The 18884-nt window shown below is 43.9% G+C and overlaps 1 protein-coding gene across 1 annotated transcript in view; it reads right to left on the bottom strand.

The window, feature by feature from the left end:
* The window catches only part of LOC126119666 (discoidin domain-containing receptor 2-like), a 449482-nt gene that overhangs the window by 97704 nt on the left and 332894 nt on the right, over nucleotides 1-18884 (bottom strand). Inside the window, exon 7 of the mRNA XM_049915072.1 lies at nucleotides 10332-10465. Coding sequence (XP_049771029.1) covers nucleotides 10332-10465 — 134 coding nt within the window. The remainder of the gene's footprint in view (nucleotides 1-10331; nucleotides 10466-18884) is intronic.

Here is an 18884-nt window from a genome sequence, read left to right as displayed (position 1 = left end):
GCATGGATGTGTGTGATGTCCTTAGGTTAGTTAGGTTTAAGTAGTTCTAAGTTCTAGGGGACTGATGACCTCAGCAGTTAAGTCCCATAGTCCTCAGAGCCATTTGAACCATTTAACTACTGGCTACTCGCACTTTGAAATAATTTACTATCGATCAAGAGCCACTGGCCTTATACTACAACAGAGAAGTACCAATCAGTAATGTCTTCCTGAAATTCAATGAAATTTCTCTTATTTGAGACTGAGACAGGCAACCTGCCTTTATTCAGTGCTATTCCAATGAAAACTGAAAATTGCTACGTAGCTTGCAGTTGCGTGTGTCTACCAGAGTATATATATCACTGTCTTCTCGTAGGTAAAGTGTCTTGGTCGATCAGGTGTTGCTGAGGAGTGTCACTGCACTGGGAACGCTCGCCGAAACTTTTCTTGTGCTGAGAACGTTTTTTGTGCAGAAATGCTGCCACCTTGCTCCTTACTATTTGGACTTCCTGGGTGACAGGTAAATGGGTAATTTACTCTTTAGTTGAACATAAGAATGGCTGTGGGCCCGGAGAGGTCATTGAGCCCTACTGGGGTGGGAGTTGCGGCAATGTGAGGTGTCAGTTGATTTCATTTGACTTTATTTAATCTTTCATTTTGGCACTTCAGTGATGGCTCGAGGTACCCGGGTCCAATGCCAGTGTGTGGGGAAACTGGCCCTGTGTAGTGCAGGTGTCTTTTAGAAGGCCGCAGTGCGTCCATTTTGTCCAAAGACTTAGGTGTGAGGCGGATAATAAGTTCCTGGATAGTCATGATTTCGAGTTCCTGGTCTAAGTCACGGACTCTGGTTCACATGGATGCCCCAAAGATGAGCCAAAGGTATGGAGTTTGTAAAACCTGTTGGAGTTTGATGTTGTTTGCCCCCCTCCCCCCCCCCCCCCCCCCCCCGTGGAGCATCCATACAACGTGGGCGGAAGAGCTGTGGCTTCACAGACGATCATATGTGTGCGAAGGGGAAAGAGTTTATGGATCAATCGTTTTCGTTCTCTTCTCGGTCTGGTAGAGTTTGAAAATGACCTTGCTATCGTAATGCACTCTGATACTTGACGTGATTTGTTCAGGTGATTTCTGTTCCACTCAACACTAGCCTCTCCCGGAGGTCAGGTCTGTGACGCGTAAATACACTCATAAAAAAAAATGCATCACCTCGTTTCCGAGAGTACCTGAATCTGTACAGAAAATTGGAATAGAGATCAATATAACCACTATTTCCATCCTTTTCATTGCTAATGAAAACCACTCGTAGTATGTTGAACAACCGTACAACGAGACCTTCAGAGGTGGTGGTCCAGATTGCTGTACACACCGGTACCTTAACACCCAGTAGCACGTCCTCTTGCATTGATGCATGCCTGTACTCGTCGTGGCATACTACACACAAGTTCATCAAGGTACTATTGATCCAGATTGTCCCACTCTTCAATGGCGATTCAGCGTAGATCCTTCAGAGTGGCTGGTGGATCATATCGTCCATAAACAGCCGTTTTGAATCCATCCCAGGCATGTCGATAGGGTTCATGTTTGGCCACTCAAGTGGAGCGATGTCGATATCCTGAAGGAGGTCATTCACAAGATGTGCATGATGGAGGCGCGAATTGTCGTCCACGAAGACGAATGGCTCGCCAATATGCTGCCGATATGGTTGCACTATCGGTCGGAGGATAGCATTCACTTATTGTACAGTCGTTACGGCGCCTTCCATGACCACCAGCGGCGTACGTCGGCCCCACATAATGTCACCCCAAAACAGCGGGGAACCTCCACCTTGATGCAGAGGCTGGACAGTGTTTCTAAGGCGTTGATCCTCACCAGGTAACCTCCAAACACGTCTCACACGATTGACGGATTGAAGGCATATGCGACACTCATCTGTGAAGAGAACTTGATGTTAGTCCTGAGCGGTCCATTCGGCTTGTTGCTGGAGTCATCTGTACTGCGCTGCATGGTGTCCTGTTTGCAAAGATGAACCTCGCCATGGACGTAGGGAGTGAAGCTGCGCATCATGCAGCCTATTGCGCACAATTTGAGTCTTAACATGACGTCCTATGACTGCACGAAAAACATTATTCAACATTGTGGCGTGGCTGTCAGGGTTTCTTTGAGCCTAGTCCGTAAGTAGCGGTCATCCACTGCAGTAGAAGCTCCTAGGCGGCCTGAGCGACGCATGTCATTCACAGTTCCTGTCTCTCTGTATATCCTCCATGTCCAAACAACATCGCTCGGTTCACTCTGAGACGCCTGGACACTTCCCTTATTGAGAGCCCTTTCTCCCACAAAGTAACAACGTGGACGCGATCGAACCGCGGTATTGACCGTTTAGGCATGTTTGAACTATAGACAACACGAGCCGTGTACCTCCTTCCTGGTGGAATGACTGGAACTGATCGGCTGTCCGACCCGCTCCGTCTAATAGGCGCTGCTCTTGCATGGTTGATTACATCATTGGGCAGGTTTACTGACATCGCTGAACAGTCAAAGGGTCTGTGTCTGTGATACAATATCCACAGTCAACGTCTATCTTCAGGAGTTCAGGGAACTGCGGTGATGCAAAAGTTTGTTTGGTGTGTGTACTATAATCCTCGTGTTTTGGAGTTGTATTGGATGAGTTGGTTACCCGCCCAGTTGGCCGCGAGGTTGAGATTTTGCTGCATTCATGATGAAGGTGGTAGCTCCCGACTACTGGTGGGCAGGACTGTATTGTTGGGGAATTGCGCATTGGTAGATCAATGACATAGATTATAAACAGTGTGCAGGACAGCACTGAACCTTGTGGAATTTCTTCCTGCAAATCCTTGATGGTAGACAGTTGCCCCACAATCGTGACGAAAAATTTATGGTCTGTAAGGAAACTGGAAATAACCGACTTGGTAGTCCGGGACAATATGAAGGTTCAGTAATTTAAGGAGACATTTCCCATTCCAGATTCTAATATACGCCTTCTCCATGTCCAGGAACACTGTTGCTGTGTAGATGGTACGGTTTGGGTTGTAGGCGATGTCTTCTGTGATCCGCAGCAGTTGGTACTCAGCAGAGAGGGAATTTTGGAAGGCAAATTGGTCTGGCCGTATGACGTCTTGGGTAGTGAGAAGGAGTTTCTGTAGCTGCATAGTGTGTGGTACAAGAGAACCTGATAGGTTGGTGATTTCCTGATTGACTTTAGTCTTTGCCCTGTTTGAGGATTGGCAGGCCCTTGACAGGATGGAAGGTAGTGCAGGTGTAGACAGCCGCTGAAAATCCTAGCAATGAGGACCAGTTGCTTTCGTGGTAACTGATTCAGATGGGAGTTTGTAACGCCATCCGGTCCCAGTGCTGAGTGAGTGCCCAGATGTCAGAGGATTTTCTTGATCTTTGCAAGCATAGTTAACGGAAACCATCCTGGAGGTGATACAACTGAAGTTTCCACAGCCGTCGGTGTACCCTGTCTTCTGCGTTGTCTGTACTACGGCGTTATCTTCTAGGATATCGACAGCGTTTTCGCTCCTATACGCCTCGGTGAAGATTTCTGCCTCGCCCAGTGTATCATAGACAAGGCCGGCAGGGTCCTGGAGTGTGTTCTTCAATGGTGAAGCAACTATTCATCACCAGATTGAAGCATGAATGGACCATCCTGCCCTCCCAAACTTCAGTGCGATGTCCGACGACACAATGTTGTAATTCGCGGGTGAGGCTTTTCATCTCCTGTCCGTTAGTCTGTCGGGTTTCAGTGGCACTGCCAGCATTGCTGCCTATATTCTTCAAGGTCTTCGGGTCACTAAACAAGGAAGATAACTCCTTTTATCACCAGGTACGGCCTTTTGATCTGATGGTGTTTTGTCAATACTTCCTATGGAGTTTGCCAATGAGAGTGGATATCACTGCATCGACGTTGGCAGTGGTAGAGATGCCCTCCGTTGGTCGAACGATGTTGTTGAGCTATGTTTTGTACTGTTGCCAGTTGGTATTGATGGTCCAGGATTGCTGGAGATTGTCCACAGCGTCCACAATGACACCGAGTACTGGACTGTGGCCTGAAGTTAAAGGTCCAGACACACGTTTTCCATCATAGCAATTTCCAAGACATCCGGTCAATGGTTGGGGTTGTTAGGGATATGAGTTGGCTCATCAAGACCAAAGGTAATCGCCTCTAGGCGTCCTTCCATTGCGTACTACTTGTTTCCATGGGGGTTCGTCCACCTAGAGTTCCACGCAAAGGGCTTCACGTTGAGGTCGCCCCCTAGAAGTATTTTGTCGAAGCCATAAAATAGAACAGTAAAATCGTTCTCTACAAACGTCCTATTAGGACTGAGGGAGGCTGCAGTGAGTGCTATAATTCCATATGCAGTGGTGATGGCGATCGCCGAGTCGTGAAGTGTTGCTAGTTGTGTCTAGGCGATTGGAGTTTGGGTTATGATACTTTCTATGTAGATGACAATGCCCCATCGCAGCCATTGTCTCTATTGGTGTGAAAGCGCACCATATTCCAAAGCCTGAATGGCTGTACTGGTCGGAGATGTGTTTCTAGGAGAAGGACGTTTACATGGTGGTGAAGCAAAAAGTCTTCGAGATCAGGCTTCTCGCTTTGAAGAACATTGGCGTAGTCTGTACAAAAAATCGGGTCTTCAGTCTGTGAACGTCTGTGGGCCATTGCTTGGGGTGAAGATCTTCATGGCTCCCTCAAAGAGGGCTATGTTTTTCATCGATACTGTTGGTGCTGCACAGAATTTCTGCAATGTCTTCTTTAGAATGGTCAGGATGTTTCTCTGCTGTAAGGTCGTCAGAAAGCCTGTGATCCATAATGAATGCAAAGTAGTTGTCTGGCTGTTAGGTACTATCAGGTCGTCGTCCTCTCGTTTGTGTGTTATTTCGAAAGGCACACCTCCAGACTGACAGTTTTGATGGACGACAGGGGAAGCCTGATATGTCGTTCACTGATGGTGGTATTGGTACTGCTACTTGGGCTGCTTGTTGGGTCCTTTCCCTCGCTATTTGGTACTGTACCATGTACTAGAGGAATGGTTGTTGAAATGTGCTGCACCCTCTCCATGTGGCCAGGTGTTCCCCATTACAGTTTGACCAAGTAGGCTTCCGGTTTGCAAACTTGTAGCCGTTGTTTGGGTGATGGTGGCCTCCAAATTATACTAACCTCGCCGGGACGGTGCAGTAACTAGCGACGTGAAAATATCACTGGCACCGCTTGCGTTACGGAGGCCTCTCTTTTGGATAGAAGATTTCAACTCGAATTCTGGTGTCCAGGATGTAGCATGGGTCATAGAAGGAGACACTGGTCAGTCTGGCTGGCAAGGTGATGCGGTCTTCTGATCCAGGTTCTTGAACTGATGTACTGATGCTTCCGAGAAGCCAAGTTAGTGTAGTTCTGGTTCCACCTTCTGAACTGTCATTTCGGCTGGTAAATATTGGTGGAAACTTTGAACGTTTTCTCTGCAGGGAGATGGTGAGTATGAAAAGTAATTTTCAACTCCCAGAAGAAGTTTACTGCCGTCCGTTGGTCCGTCAACAACTCGAAATCATATTTTACCGAGTCTCCTCTATGTATGGCCTTGATGCTCCAGTAACTTGTTTCTTCCGCGTTAAGCAAAAGGTATTTTCCCGTGTACTAAATCATGATTGGTGGATCCTCACCAGTCTGGTAGGTGGTGCTTGGGAGAGACGAGGTTGGCCTGCTTGGCTAGTGCCGTTCGTAGCTGGTTGAGTGGTGTGGTCCATGTGTCGAATTCGTAGGCTGTGGGCAGTGGCAGTGGTGTGTTAGCTCCATTGTTGACATTTTGAGTGTTCTTTCGATTCACACCGGACTGCTTTCAGCAGACGAGCTGGAATTGGGCGTCGTCATCTTTAACTTGAAATGTTTCGAAGTCAGATCCTACAGCTGATCGTCACTTGCTGTCGTCGTTAGATGTGATGTCGCGGTCGTGATCTGACGTTTTGAGTCCGCGCCTTGCCATCAAGTCCCTGGCCCGTTGATCGCAGCGTTGCCGATCGGCGTCAGTGATTTGGTTGTCTTGGGAGGCCGTCCGTTGATGGGTAGGTATGGAAAATAGCGCACGCTAAACAGAAAGTCCTGCCCGTAGAGTTTCACTTGATGAGTGACCTCGATAGTTGCCTGGGGCGGGGGAATGGCAACGTGGGTGCCACAGCTCTCCGTAATTTTCTGTTCTTGTTGTTCCTCCGTGTGCCGTGCCCGTAACCGAAGTTGTAACCGTCTGTCACTTGCCATAGCCATGGTCGTCGTAATGGGATGTTCACCTACTGTAGCCTGAGTCGACGTAACAGTGGCAGCCGATGGGACCTAAGGCAGAGCAAGCAGCGCCGAACGGCGATCAGCCGCCCCCTGCGCGGTCGAGGCTGCTAATCATGCTGTAAGTATTGTTTAATCTGTGTCTCTCTGTCTTTCCATTCCCTTCTACAGTGATTCTGGATGCATACGGCCCTCTGCGATTTTTGCCGGGAATATTCTCTTAGAAGATTTCCTTGACGTGTGATCGCCTTTAGTTTTGACCTTCATTCCAAACTGTACCCAGGGTTCTTTCATTACCGTGTTGGAAAGTCCCTACCATTCATTCGACCTTTATCTTTGGCACTGATGCCGAGGTACCATGCGACTGCTTGCAGGGGTGTTTGACCAGTCTCGAAGAAGCGAATAGCGTCCAGCTGCTTTCAGAGGCATTATCTGCCCCCATATTGCGTTTATCTTCCCTCTGCCACACGCTACACACGTGGGCCGTCTTGCATACTACTAAACCCGGCTCACTTCTTACTTTATAATTTTCTGATCAGACATTTAATTAAAATCGAACATTTTCCACGGTCAGTACACCTCCAAAGGTCGACTGGAAATGGCCTTTTTAACACATGACCTACAGTAAAAACTTTAATATTAAATTTCCTCCTATACTTACAATATTTTTGCCATTTACTTGACCTACAAGAGTAGTAATGATAAGTAAATTGAATTTATTAAGTTTATGTTTGTAAACTGAACTATTTAAATATATTTAAACTGATAATTAATAGTTAATAGTTTAACGCCGGCCGGGGTGGCCAAGCGGTTAAAGGAGCTACAGTCTGGAACCGCGGGACCGCTACGGTCGCAGGTTCGAATCCTGCCTCGGGCATGGATGTGTGTGATGTCCTTAGGTTAGTCAGGTTTAAGTAGTTCTAAGTTCTAGGGGACTGATGACCTCAGAAGTTAAGTACTCAGAGCCATTTGAACCAATAGTTTAACGTTGCAAGGAATAGAATAAAATGAAAAAAAGCGGTTGGTAAGAACGGGAATCGACTCGATTTGCCGAATTCCCTGTCCACACTCTAGACCACTCACCCACAGCGCCATGAAGGCAACTGCTCCTCAAAAATGCCATATAGTTTATGCTTTACACACACTTTCAAAGAAAAATATTGACCCGGTGCTGTGAGCAACATAGTACTCATAGAGTTGGTAGGATGATATGTTAGAGCACATGTAGTAGAAAATAGACAGATGTGTCTTTTATCTGAGTTCACTGTAGTGGGGCTGACCACCATTTCGACATTCGACACAGGTTTCTAATTGTCGCGGAAGAGCGCTACAAAATATGTTTTCGTATGTTTTCGTCTGTCTTATTTTCATACCAGTATGCTTCTGAAGAGTTATGGTGTAATTATAGTATGACTGCCGACTCGCATTCGAAGACAAATGGTGTTATTTTAGTGTAACTTCCATCTAGCATTCAAAGAGAAATGGCATAATTTGAGTGCGGTGTTTACAGTGTGCTGTTGCTCAGTAGCACTTGATAACTGGCCACCTCTGAACCTGCCACGAGGATTCGATCTGGTTCTGGTTTCCTTCAACGTCTTATAAGCTAGCAGGCAGTGTGTTAAGGTGTACGAGCAGGTAGATGGGTTTCACTGATGAAGGCTGTTATTCACATATCAGGAAGGTTCAAATGGTTCAAATGGCTCTGAGCACTATGGAACTTAACATCTATGGTCATCAGTCCCCTAGAACTTAGAACTACTTAAACCTAACTAACCTAAGGACATCACACAACACCCAGTCATCACGAGTCAGAGAAAATCCCTGACTCCGCCGGGAATCGAACCCGGAAACCCGGGCGTGGGAAGCCAGAACGCTACCGCACGACCACGAGCTGCGGACTATCAGGAAGGAATAAGTATTCAGTCGTCTACATGAAATCTAAAAGCAACTAAAATTATAACTTTTGTGTTGACTAGGCTGCGTTCTAAGCTGTTTCAAAAGCGTGTTCCATTAAATTATAGTGCTTCTTAGTCACTATATAATCGTTACTTAATTTGGTAGTTTTTTGTTGCTGATAGTTGACGTAATTTATCCATAATCAATCACAGTAGGCTCTTCTTTGCAAATAACAGCAGCAGACCACGAGGATTTAGGATGTATGGCTTCCTGCACCTAGTTGCATTTGCTGGAGAGTGTGTGTATTTACACACATATGACCCAAAACCTTATGACCACCTGCTTAATTTTGAATCCCTCCGTCGGAGGTTCGAGTCCTCCCTCGGGCATGGCTGTATGTGTCGTCCTTAGCTTAGGTTCGTTTACGTTAGATTAAGTAGTGCGTAAGCCTAGGGACCGATGTCCACAGCAGTTTGGTCCCATAAGACCATGCCACAGAAAAAAAAAATGAACGCAATAAATCAGCGATTTTGTCTGTCTTACATCTCACAAATTCTTCTTAGTTTTTCGGAGGTAAGTGGACCACATTTCTGAGCACATGTCACGCAATTCTCATAAATTACGGCCCTGTGTAAGTTGGTAGCTACCCTGAAGAGACGTGCTGCAAAGACGGTCGAAATGTCGCTGGTTTAGCTGTTTCATTGTTTTATAATAACACGGCTTTATAGCCAGAAAGATGTTTTCAAATACTGCCCTGTGGTTTGTTAGCGCATAGATGTCACTCTATGACGCTTGAGATGAGCTACAAAAAAATGGTTCAAATGGCTCCAAGCACTATGGGACGTAATATCTGAGGTCATCAGTCTCCTACATGTAGAACTACTTAAACCTAACTAACCTAAGGACATCACACACATCCATGCCCGAGGCAGGATTCGAACCTGCGACCGTAGCAACAGCGCGGTTCCAGACTGAAGCGCCTAGAACCGCTCGGTCACAACGGCCGACGATGAGCTACATTGGGTACAAATCAGGTGACTTCGGTGATCAACACATTAGCGTGAGCTCACTTTTATGCTCCTCAAGCAAATGTGTACGGTTGTAGCCTTGAGAAATGGGCAGTTATCCTGCTGGAAAAAACCATTACTAAAGCAGAAGAGATCAAGCATTAAGGCCATCGGGGAAGAAAGCACGCTCGAGGTGATGAATGTGGTCTGCAGTAACGTCCATGTAGTCCACTGCACTAATGCTGCCTTAGATTACTAGCACAAGTCCCATGGAAGATCAATCAGGTGAATGTCCCCCATAACAATACTGCCCCACCAGCCTGCGTCCGTGATGCAGACCATGTTCCGAGCAGCTGTTCACATGGATGATGGAGAATCAGGACACGGCCAGCGACCTGAAGCAGCCAGAAACCGAGTCATCCAACCAGGCGACATATTTCACTGATCCACTGACGAATCTCGATGACCCCGTGTTCACTGCAATCCTATTGGCTATGTCATACAGTCCACATGGGAGAACGTATGGGTCGCTTTCTACAGAGCCTCCTTGTGTACAATATGAATTGATTGGTGACCTCCGAAACACTTGTGCCTACTTCAGCGTTGTATTCTGTCTTGTATACATTAAACCGTTGGCTGGTCATGTCTGCCCTACGAAATATTCTCTCCAAAATTTATTCGTGACAGCGTCACCTGAGCAAAAATTTTGTTAATTATGGTGTATAATCGTATGTAATTACACTATAAAAATGTGTAGCGACATATCAGTCTGATAAGTATTTTTGGCTGCATTGCTGAAGCTCTCGTACAGTAGTGGCAATCGCTTATGGCTACTAACAAGTACATCAGCAATTCGAGTTCCTTGGCCTCTATGTCACTGTGTTGTACGATCCTCACCGAAACTTGAGGCCCATGGAAACCTGGCTGATCATGTAAACAGAGACACAGACACGCAAGTGACAAGAGATCGAGAAATTTGCACGAAACTGCCAGGCATACGACAGTATTTACATTGTTATGACTGTTGTTACATTCTTATTATGAAGAATCAATGCTATGCATTAAAACAGCACTACCTACATTTCATATGTAAAACAGCAATACCTACAGTTCATATGTCTCAGTAACTATCCAGACGTCGACAACCATAGACTCACCTGAACATCCTTCCTGAAAAAGTTGTTGGTGAAAATATGAACGGCGCTGAAGTTGCGGACCTGGTCGAACTCGAAAAGGAGCTCCACGAAACCATTCGGGTAGGAGTCGTTGGTCCAGCCCACCCAGCCGTTACCTGTGTAGAAGATAAGTTTATATTACAAAACTGTGGAGGGAGAGGCAGAGTTCAACATCTCGCCAAAGACATTATCTTCTTGCAGTTGCAGCACTTAAGTTTAAATTTGCGATAAAAATCTTAAATAATAATTAAGTCTATGATCAGTAATCTGAGTCTTTTACTTTTCGTTAACCAGTATTTTCCAAATATTCGGCGGACTGTCCAAAACATGGTTCCCTTAAATAGATGCGATTCGTATGAAAATATCTATTTGTTGTGCGGAAGATTGTATCCAGATTTATGGTCGGAGACAGCAGAGAGACACATACTAAGCCATTGAAAATTGAAGTCCATTGGAGGACCGGTGTTATAGCTACGTCCCAATTACGTTCAGGGAAATTATGTTGTAATGCTATTTTATAACTTCTAGCCAACCTTGTTTCATGATTCTGTATGTTGCCTACTTTGAAGCATATTTACACCAACATTTAAAAAAATTATTTTACTAGGCTTACTGATACAACTAGTACTAACGTAATTATAGATGACAACATCATACAGCGTTCTCCACGATTCCCGTTACAGGCTCCTGGGGGTGGTTTTAATAATGAACCCATGTTCGGGAAATCAGCGTTTGGATAAAACGTAACTTTGAAGACTTGATTATTTTCAGATCTCACGCTTCAGTTTTAAAGAAGAGTAGCGTGCCAGAAACACGTAATTTTTTTTCAATTAATAATGATTGTTTTCAATGAAAGCACGTGTACTAACGAATTTCCAAATCTGTTCCGTAATGTATTCTGCAACATTTTATTATTCACCAGTTAACATTTGATTACCTGATTGTAACAACGTACTTAACTTTACAAAAATGTCGTCACGAATTTAAAAATACACTTTTGTAAAATATTAAAAGGCTGTCTCAACTAAAATATTTTTGATACTTTTATTGTTATTACGGTATCATTTAAATCCCTAACTGCAATAAGCAGTTAGGGATTTACACACTTCTTAAGAACCAATACGACACTTAGTTTATTTTTCTTCACTGTTTGTAGCACGGTATATTAAATATGCAACTGAATTTGATAGCATTATTGTAGTATATTCTAGAAAACGCAATTTACTATAATTACCAGCGCATGGCACCAAAGACACTCTGCCTTAATCTCCAGGTCTCAGTCGTACCTAACGCTTGTGAGAGCAACAATGTATGATTATTATGTTGTAGTTATACGTTCTTTGTTAGGCGATTGTTTCGTTATTGGAAAAATTGTGGTCTGAACTGGCAGAAGCAAGAAATGCTGTTCATAACGTGTTTTTAGCTTCGTATTTCAGTACATCCTGAAAATGGTAAATTCTAGTTTCATCACTCGCTATTAAAACAACGCGAGGACCTCAAGAATCACACTGAAGGCAACGACTGCCGAAACGGAACCAAATATGAAGGATACTTTATTTTCTACAGTGAACTAGTAGTACTCTTCAAAGTATCCATAAGTGCACAAAATTTTAGTTGCTACACTACGTAAGTGCATGAGCGTCTACAGTTTAACTTATTTTATCTAAACAGCTGGTAAGGGTCCCATTTCAAGCGGGAGATATGAAAACGATCCGATCTTCAAATTATTTTAGATCCAAACAGTACATATCGGGGCATGAGTTCGATATCAAAACTTTATCCAGTACCCTCTACAACCTCTACAAGACTGTCATGGAAATTGTGGAACACCCAATATAGTTAACACACATTTCCTTGTATCATTCAACAACTCACACGCCTTTGTAAATATTAGTTGAAAGTGTCTCATTTTTGTAGCGGAATATAAGCAGTATTGATTACTAACATTTTATACAGGGTGTTACAAAAAGGTACGGCCAAACTTTCAGGAAACATTCCTGACACACAAAGAAAGAAAATATGTTATGTGGACATGTGTCCGGAAACGCTTATTTTCCATGTTAGAACTCATTTTATTACTTCTCTTCAAATCACATTAATCATGGAATGGAAACACACGGCAACAGAACGTACCAGCGTGACTTCAAACACTTTGTTACAGGAAATGTTCAAAATGTCCTCCGTTAGCGAGGATACATGCATCCACCCTCCGTCGCATGGAATCCCTGATGCGCTCATGCAGCCCTGGAGAATGGCGTATTGTATCACAGCCGTCCACAATACGAGCACGAAGAGTCTGTATATTTGGTACGGGGGTTGCGTAGACAAGAGCTTTCAAATGCCCCCATAAATGAAAGTCAAGAGGGTTGAGGTCAGTAGAGCGTGGAGGCCATGGAATTGGTCCGCCTCTACCAATCCATCGGTCACCGAAACTGTTGTTGAGAAGCGTACGAACACTTCGACTGAAATGTGCAGGAGCCCCATCGTGCATGAACCACATGTTGTGTCGTACTTGTAAAGGCACATGTTCTAGCAGCACAGGTAGAGTATCCCGTATGAAAACATGATAACGTGCTCCATTGAGCGTAGGTGGAAGAACATGGGGCACAATCAAGACATCTCCAACAATGCCTGCCCAAACGTTCACAGAAAATCTGTGTTGATGACATGATTGCGCAATTGCGTGCGGATTCTCGTCAGCCGACACATGTTGATTGTGAAAATTTACAATTTGATCACGTTGGAGTACATACTGACGGAACTAAAATGAGCTCTAACATGGAAATTAAGCGTTTCCGGACACATGTCCAGATAACATCTTTTCTTTATTTGTGTGTGAGGAATGTTACCTGAAAGTTTGGCCGTACCTTTTTGTAACACCCTGTATAAACAATGAAAGTCTTAAAACTAAGTAATAAGTAATTGAGCGTTAGCTAAAATCAAACACTTCTCTAGTACTTACAGATCTAGGGAAACGACTCGATGTACCTTTATTCTGGACGACGGTGGTTTTAAATCCCCGTCAAGCCAATGCAATTTATGTTGCCTTTGATATCACTACATCGCTCAGAATGTATGCCTGGATGGTTTCTTTCACCGGTAACAAACGATTTCCTTTCCCATCCTTCCCCATCTCTGACGACATCGAAATCAACTCCAGACTTACCACTTTTTTTCGTTATTCCAGCAAAAATTCACTAATGGGCTAGAAATTTTTAGATGGTATGGTATCCTGGTATCAGGTCACGTTACTCTGCAAGACAAAATTTCTTCAGCGATACTAACTACATCGCATCAATCAGCAAAACACAAGCTACTGCTTGAATAATGATTATTGGCGAAACATAGTGAAATAATTTTTATACGCCTGCTACGGCTTGCCGTACTTCACGTGTGCAGTGTGTGCGGGCCGCTAGCGGGACATCGCATGGGGTGTCTCGGCTTTTCTCGGTCCCTCTCACAAGTACCCGGAAGAGTACGATATTTCACTGAGTATCGCGCGGTGACATTTTTCGGTCAGCACAAATCTCTTCAGTCCGGCAGGATCGTCGTGTCAGCATCGTTTTTCCATTCGATATTTGTTCATGGTATGAAGGACGTTCACAGGTCTAGTGGCTGTTTGCACAAAAAGGGGCCGTCTAGAGAACTATAGGCACAAGCCATAATGAGTGGAAATGACAGAAGAGAGGGATGAGAATTCTCAATAAATATTATGCAGTCGCATAAGCGAAGGGTACTGCTGATTTGCTATGAAACGTCGTTACAACATCACGCACAAAGAATTTAAAGATTTAGTTGGTAATGAAAGCGAAAAAGATAAAAACGATGGATGGACGGGATTCATTGTTGTGTACATCAAGAAGTTTTTTGTGCCGAATTTGCAGGCATGGAGTACTGAAGAGATTAAGAAATTGGTGGTGCGATTAGCAAAATTTCTGAAGCTGGACGATATATTCCACTGTCATATGCAACAGTTTTAGATGGAATTGAATGAAGAGTATGCAGACTTTATATGTTGCTGCAGGGTTTGTAGGATTGCTCAAGGGGCATGCTTGGACCGATTTTCTATTTAAAACATGCTGTTGTTAAATTTATGTAGGGAAATGGAGTGCAGGAACGAAAATTAGAAAATCGATAATGGATTTTAGACTTCGCATTTTAAGTGGACTTCACTGTACACTGCTCATAAGTAAGACATTTCAATCTAACTTCTTTCTGACTTGAAGGGGATGTATTTAAAAGGAAAATCGTGTTGCAGAAGGGACGCATTCAGACGGACAGTCCAGTTCCCTAACCCCACTAGCATTCAAGAAAACCCAAGATTTGAAGAATTCACTGTGGCTTTGAGAAAAATACTAGGATAGTTTTATAAAGGTTATGAGGACACTATAAATCTTACATCTGTTTTCGAGCTGCTTCCAAGGGTGGTTGCCATTTCATTTGAAAACGCCCCTGTCCATGTGCAGATGGAAGTGACTGGCCTGCAAGGTAATTCCAGTTTTAGAAATAAATCATTTTGCGTTAACACTATCCTGGACATAAACATTGTTTTCCTCAGGTAGAGTCTCCACGGCTCCATAATGAGGATGCAAAGTGCTACAATATGTTACCCAACAACTGTGTGTGAGGGAAGTTTTTCCGATTAAGAAAACTAAATAAGTCACGATTACGTGACAACATGAGTGCGAAAACCTGTGAAATTGAAAATGTCTGATTGTGTCATTTGTACCAAATAAAAATTGTATGTCTGCGGGGTACCATAATTGAAAATTACTGACATTTTGTTTTTGATCTGTGTTTTAAAGGAATGCGAAATATAAAAGAAGTGCTAGGCAGTATAACGGCAATGCCATCTAAATGCAGCGCATTTGCGGTTTCTCCTCATCACACTCTATGCTAGCCGGCCTGAGCGCTATGGCACTGGTGACAGGACATGGCCAGTGAGCCGAATTCTAGGCCACCCTTGCGGTAGGTGATTGTAGTCCGAAGCAAACTGCAAATGGAATATAACAGTATTCATTTATATCAGAGCAAGTGGATGTGCACCATTTTGCAATATTGCAAACTGGAATAAAACCTGGCACCCTTCAAATCTTAAATACTGTGTATTAAAGTTTGAACATTATGGGTGTTTCCATGCTCCGATTAATTAATTAATCTTTTTAGATTGGCATACTATTCGAATTATCTGTAAGTTTTAAATGAACAAAAACTAAAAGTTTGGTGCTGATTGGCTTTTACATGTGAAATTCGAGTATCAGAAAGAATTTTTAGTACGACAGTTGACAAAATAAATCTTTACGTTGATGAATACTTGAAAGCTATGGAAAAGCTTGAGAAATGTGAGAGCATAAATCAGCCGTCAGTCTTTGTGAGTAAATCATCTGGAGGGTAGCAAGTAGCATATTTAGCTTCTCTGTTTGTGTTCTCAGGTTAGTTATTAAATTAATTGCACGTTATTGTGAGCTTGCACAGTTTAATTCTTAAATCCATTGCGTATTTTTGTATTTGAGAGGTACAGTAAAGCGTTTTAGCAACGGTCATGCTTTGATTCGGGATGTCGACATTTGTTTGGTTTTGGACGGTCATTAACCGTTGATCACAGCTCTCAGTTGCCAGCCTCCGTTGGCGAAACACCTGGTGACTAGGCACGCACATACTTAGCTTTTCCTCAAAAGAAACTTCCTGACAGATTAAAACTGTGTGCCAGACCGAGACTCGAACTCCGGACCTTTGCCTTTCGATGGCAGGTGCTCTACTAACTGAGCTACCCAAGCACGTCTCACGACCCGTATTCACACCTTTACTTCTGCCAGTACCTCGTCTCCTACCTTCCAATCTTCACAGAAGCTTAGCTTTCTCTATTTGTTTTCGTAGTTCAATTCTCAAGGTACCAGTAGTAGGACGTATAGTGTGTGTGCTTGCTGTGTGCGGATGGAGGACGAGCTGTCCGCAGTTTCCGAACAGTTGAAGACGCTATGGCGACGGTCAGCGGTCTTCATGGTGCTGCTTCAGGGGGTGTGACGGCAGCGGAGGCACTGACAGGTAGTGTGGGCCATCTCAGGTCTCCCTTGGTTCACCCAAGGGCTCTGCTGTCCCGGGGCACCTTTCAGAGTGCCCGACGCGGTGGATCCGCGCTCACTGCAGGATGAGCGGCAGCTTGTTGCGCCGACACTTCGTTCGAGGCGGAGAGTCACAGTGGAGGCTGGCCTCGGCCATCCACACCATAGGCTCGCTCAGCAGAGTCCGAGCAGGCACACATGGGGAGAGGTCCAATAGCTATCGGGAGCAAGTTAAGGAACTCCTTAGGGAAATGACGTCCACGGCCGGAAATAATTCCAATGTGTACACGGTGTGTCTGCCGGTAGGAGGGAGGGGGTGCGGGGTTACTTATCGGAGACTTGCAGGAGGCCTTGCTTGTCGCTATCAGGGGTGCAGGGTGAAGTAATCTGTAACTTTTTGCTTATGTAGACGCCAATGATGCCCATTGCTTGGGTTCTGTGGACATCCCTCAGTTCCTACGGCCAACTGGTGGGTCACCCGGCGGAGGTTGTGGAAACTGGTTCTTTGCTCGCCTGAAGCAAGCAAGGCTCACAATAAGGTATGTAACTTTTCACTGGAAATAGTCTTAAATGTTTAATTATGTCATTTTACGCTCATAATCTGCTTTTCTGCCTCTTGAATTTCAGTATTCTCTTACAGAACCGGTAATGAAATTCAAATAATTTGAAAGCCCACTAAAACGCTCCATTCGAGTCATGTGATGCCTGTGACGTCATAGTCTAGCTCGCTGATCCTACTGTCTTAAAGCTAATTCACAGTCATGCCATGTTTTGAAATTAACTTTTCGGAAAATGGTTTATAAATCGGGTGTAGAACCGCACTGTACAAATACTTCCATAAAAACAACTGAAAAATTGTTTTTCAGTGTTGCAGAGAATGAGAAGGTGCGTAACAAGTGGTTGCACTGTACCGGCAAAATGCCACGACATCGATACCCAAGTTGCCTTGCTTAATTAATAATATCTTGCATCCTGAAGTTAACGTTAATGTACCTCCGATATACGCTTTTCCACTGTTACAATAACGGGTAGCGTCATTCAAGGAAATTAAACTCTTAGTTAAAATTTTCGTTAACCCTCTTCATTGCGCATCATTTGGTAGCTCGGTTGGTAATGTTGTAGACTGTAGAATGTAATAAGGTGTTATCCCTAGGTCGTTGGTTAGATTCTCCGCACACATAACCTCATTGTTCTACATGTCGATTTACTGTGGGAGTATGGTGATACCTTCACTTCTAACAATGCTTTTCAAAAGAACGAATTGCTTGTACCCAAATAACATGCATTTATTCTGATTTGTCCATTACCCAGATTAAGGTTAATGTGAAGCTATATATAACACAGCCCACAGTCTAAATAACGGCTACGATGAGTTTTTGCAGACAGTATTTTCGTATTTCGGGTAGAACGTTTAAAAATGTATGAGGTTTTCAGGATTAGAAACTGTGTTTTTACTCTCTGCAATCGCATGCTCTATTCGTAGCGTCATGGAGCGCGTATTAACGGGCGGCGTGTCTGCTGCGTATCTTGTATAGCGGAAATAAACCTTTAGATTTGACAACAATAATTTTATTCTGCTTTGGATCGTAGTTCATGACTGAGGGGCGACAATCTAAATGAAAGATACGGAGTCGTTTGCAAATGTTATACAGTTTCTTGGTTTTGAGACAGATTACTGATGTTGCAGGGAACAGGAAAAGAATGTTCGTCCTTGCACATATTGCCGCTCTAAATGAATGGAGCGTAAACGCATCAACTTTCGTAAGGCTTCCATTATCAGCATTCACAAAATTGCTTTCTATTGTCACTTAAAAGTTGTAAATGCGTTTTCCATCACTAAATGGCTAAAATATTTGCAGAAAAATTACGTAAGAACCTAGTAACTTCTGTTAACACTCCTGCAACATCCGTATAGCTTCGTATTACTCCTAGTCTGTTACGACCCCAGAGCTTAGCCAGTAACAGGGCGATTTCGATGATGTGACCGAATCTTGATTTTTAATGGTTTTTCAGCTTTAATTATATGAAAATAGCAGACACTTTGTGCGAATGTTCACCGTAAATGCGATTTGAATGTCGTAATCACTCAGAATAACAACAATCCGAACCACATTTTTAACATAGGAAAATAGCCTACCTGCAGCATCGTACACAGAGTTTATCGGAATCCTTCGGTCTGAAACCGAGAGGAGGGTCTGAATCAGATTCTCCGTCATTTCTGGGACAGACATGACGGCAGATTTCTGAACTTGCGTTGTACGGTGAAGATTTGTACGACTCCCCTTGTTACGTCAGGTGTGCACTACACAAAGGAAGCAGATATTGGGCTAGCGCAATACTTGTAGAGGGAACGTAGGGGTTTCTTATGCATGGTGGTAGTCTGAGGTCCTCTGATGAACACTCTCCAGTCGATATGCAGGGGGTGAAATCAGAGCGCGTACGATGTAGAGACACTTCGACTGTCAAAATTTTA

This window comes from Schistocerca cancellata, chromosome 1 (genome assembly GCF_023864275.1).
Source record: "Schistocerca cancellata isolate TAMUIC-IGC-003103 chromosome 1, iqSchCanc2.1, whole genome shotgun sequence".
NCBI lineage: Eukaryota > Metazoa > Arthropoda > Insecta > Orthoptera > Acrididae > Schistocerca > Schistocerca cancellata.
The sequence above is the reverse complement of the archived record's forward strand: the minus strand, read 5'-3'. Positions and strand labels throughout refer to the sequence as shown.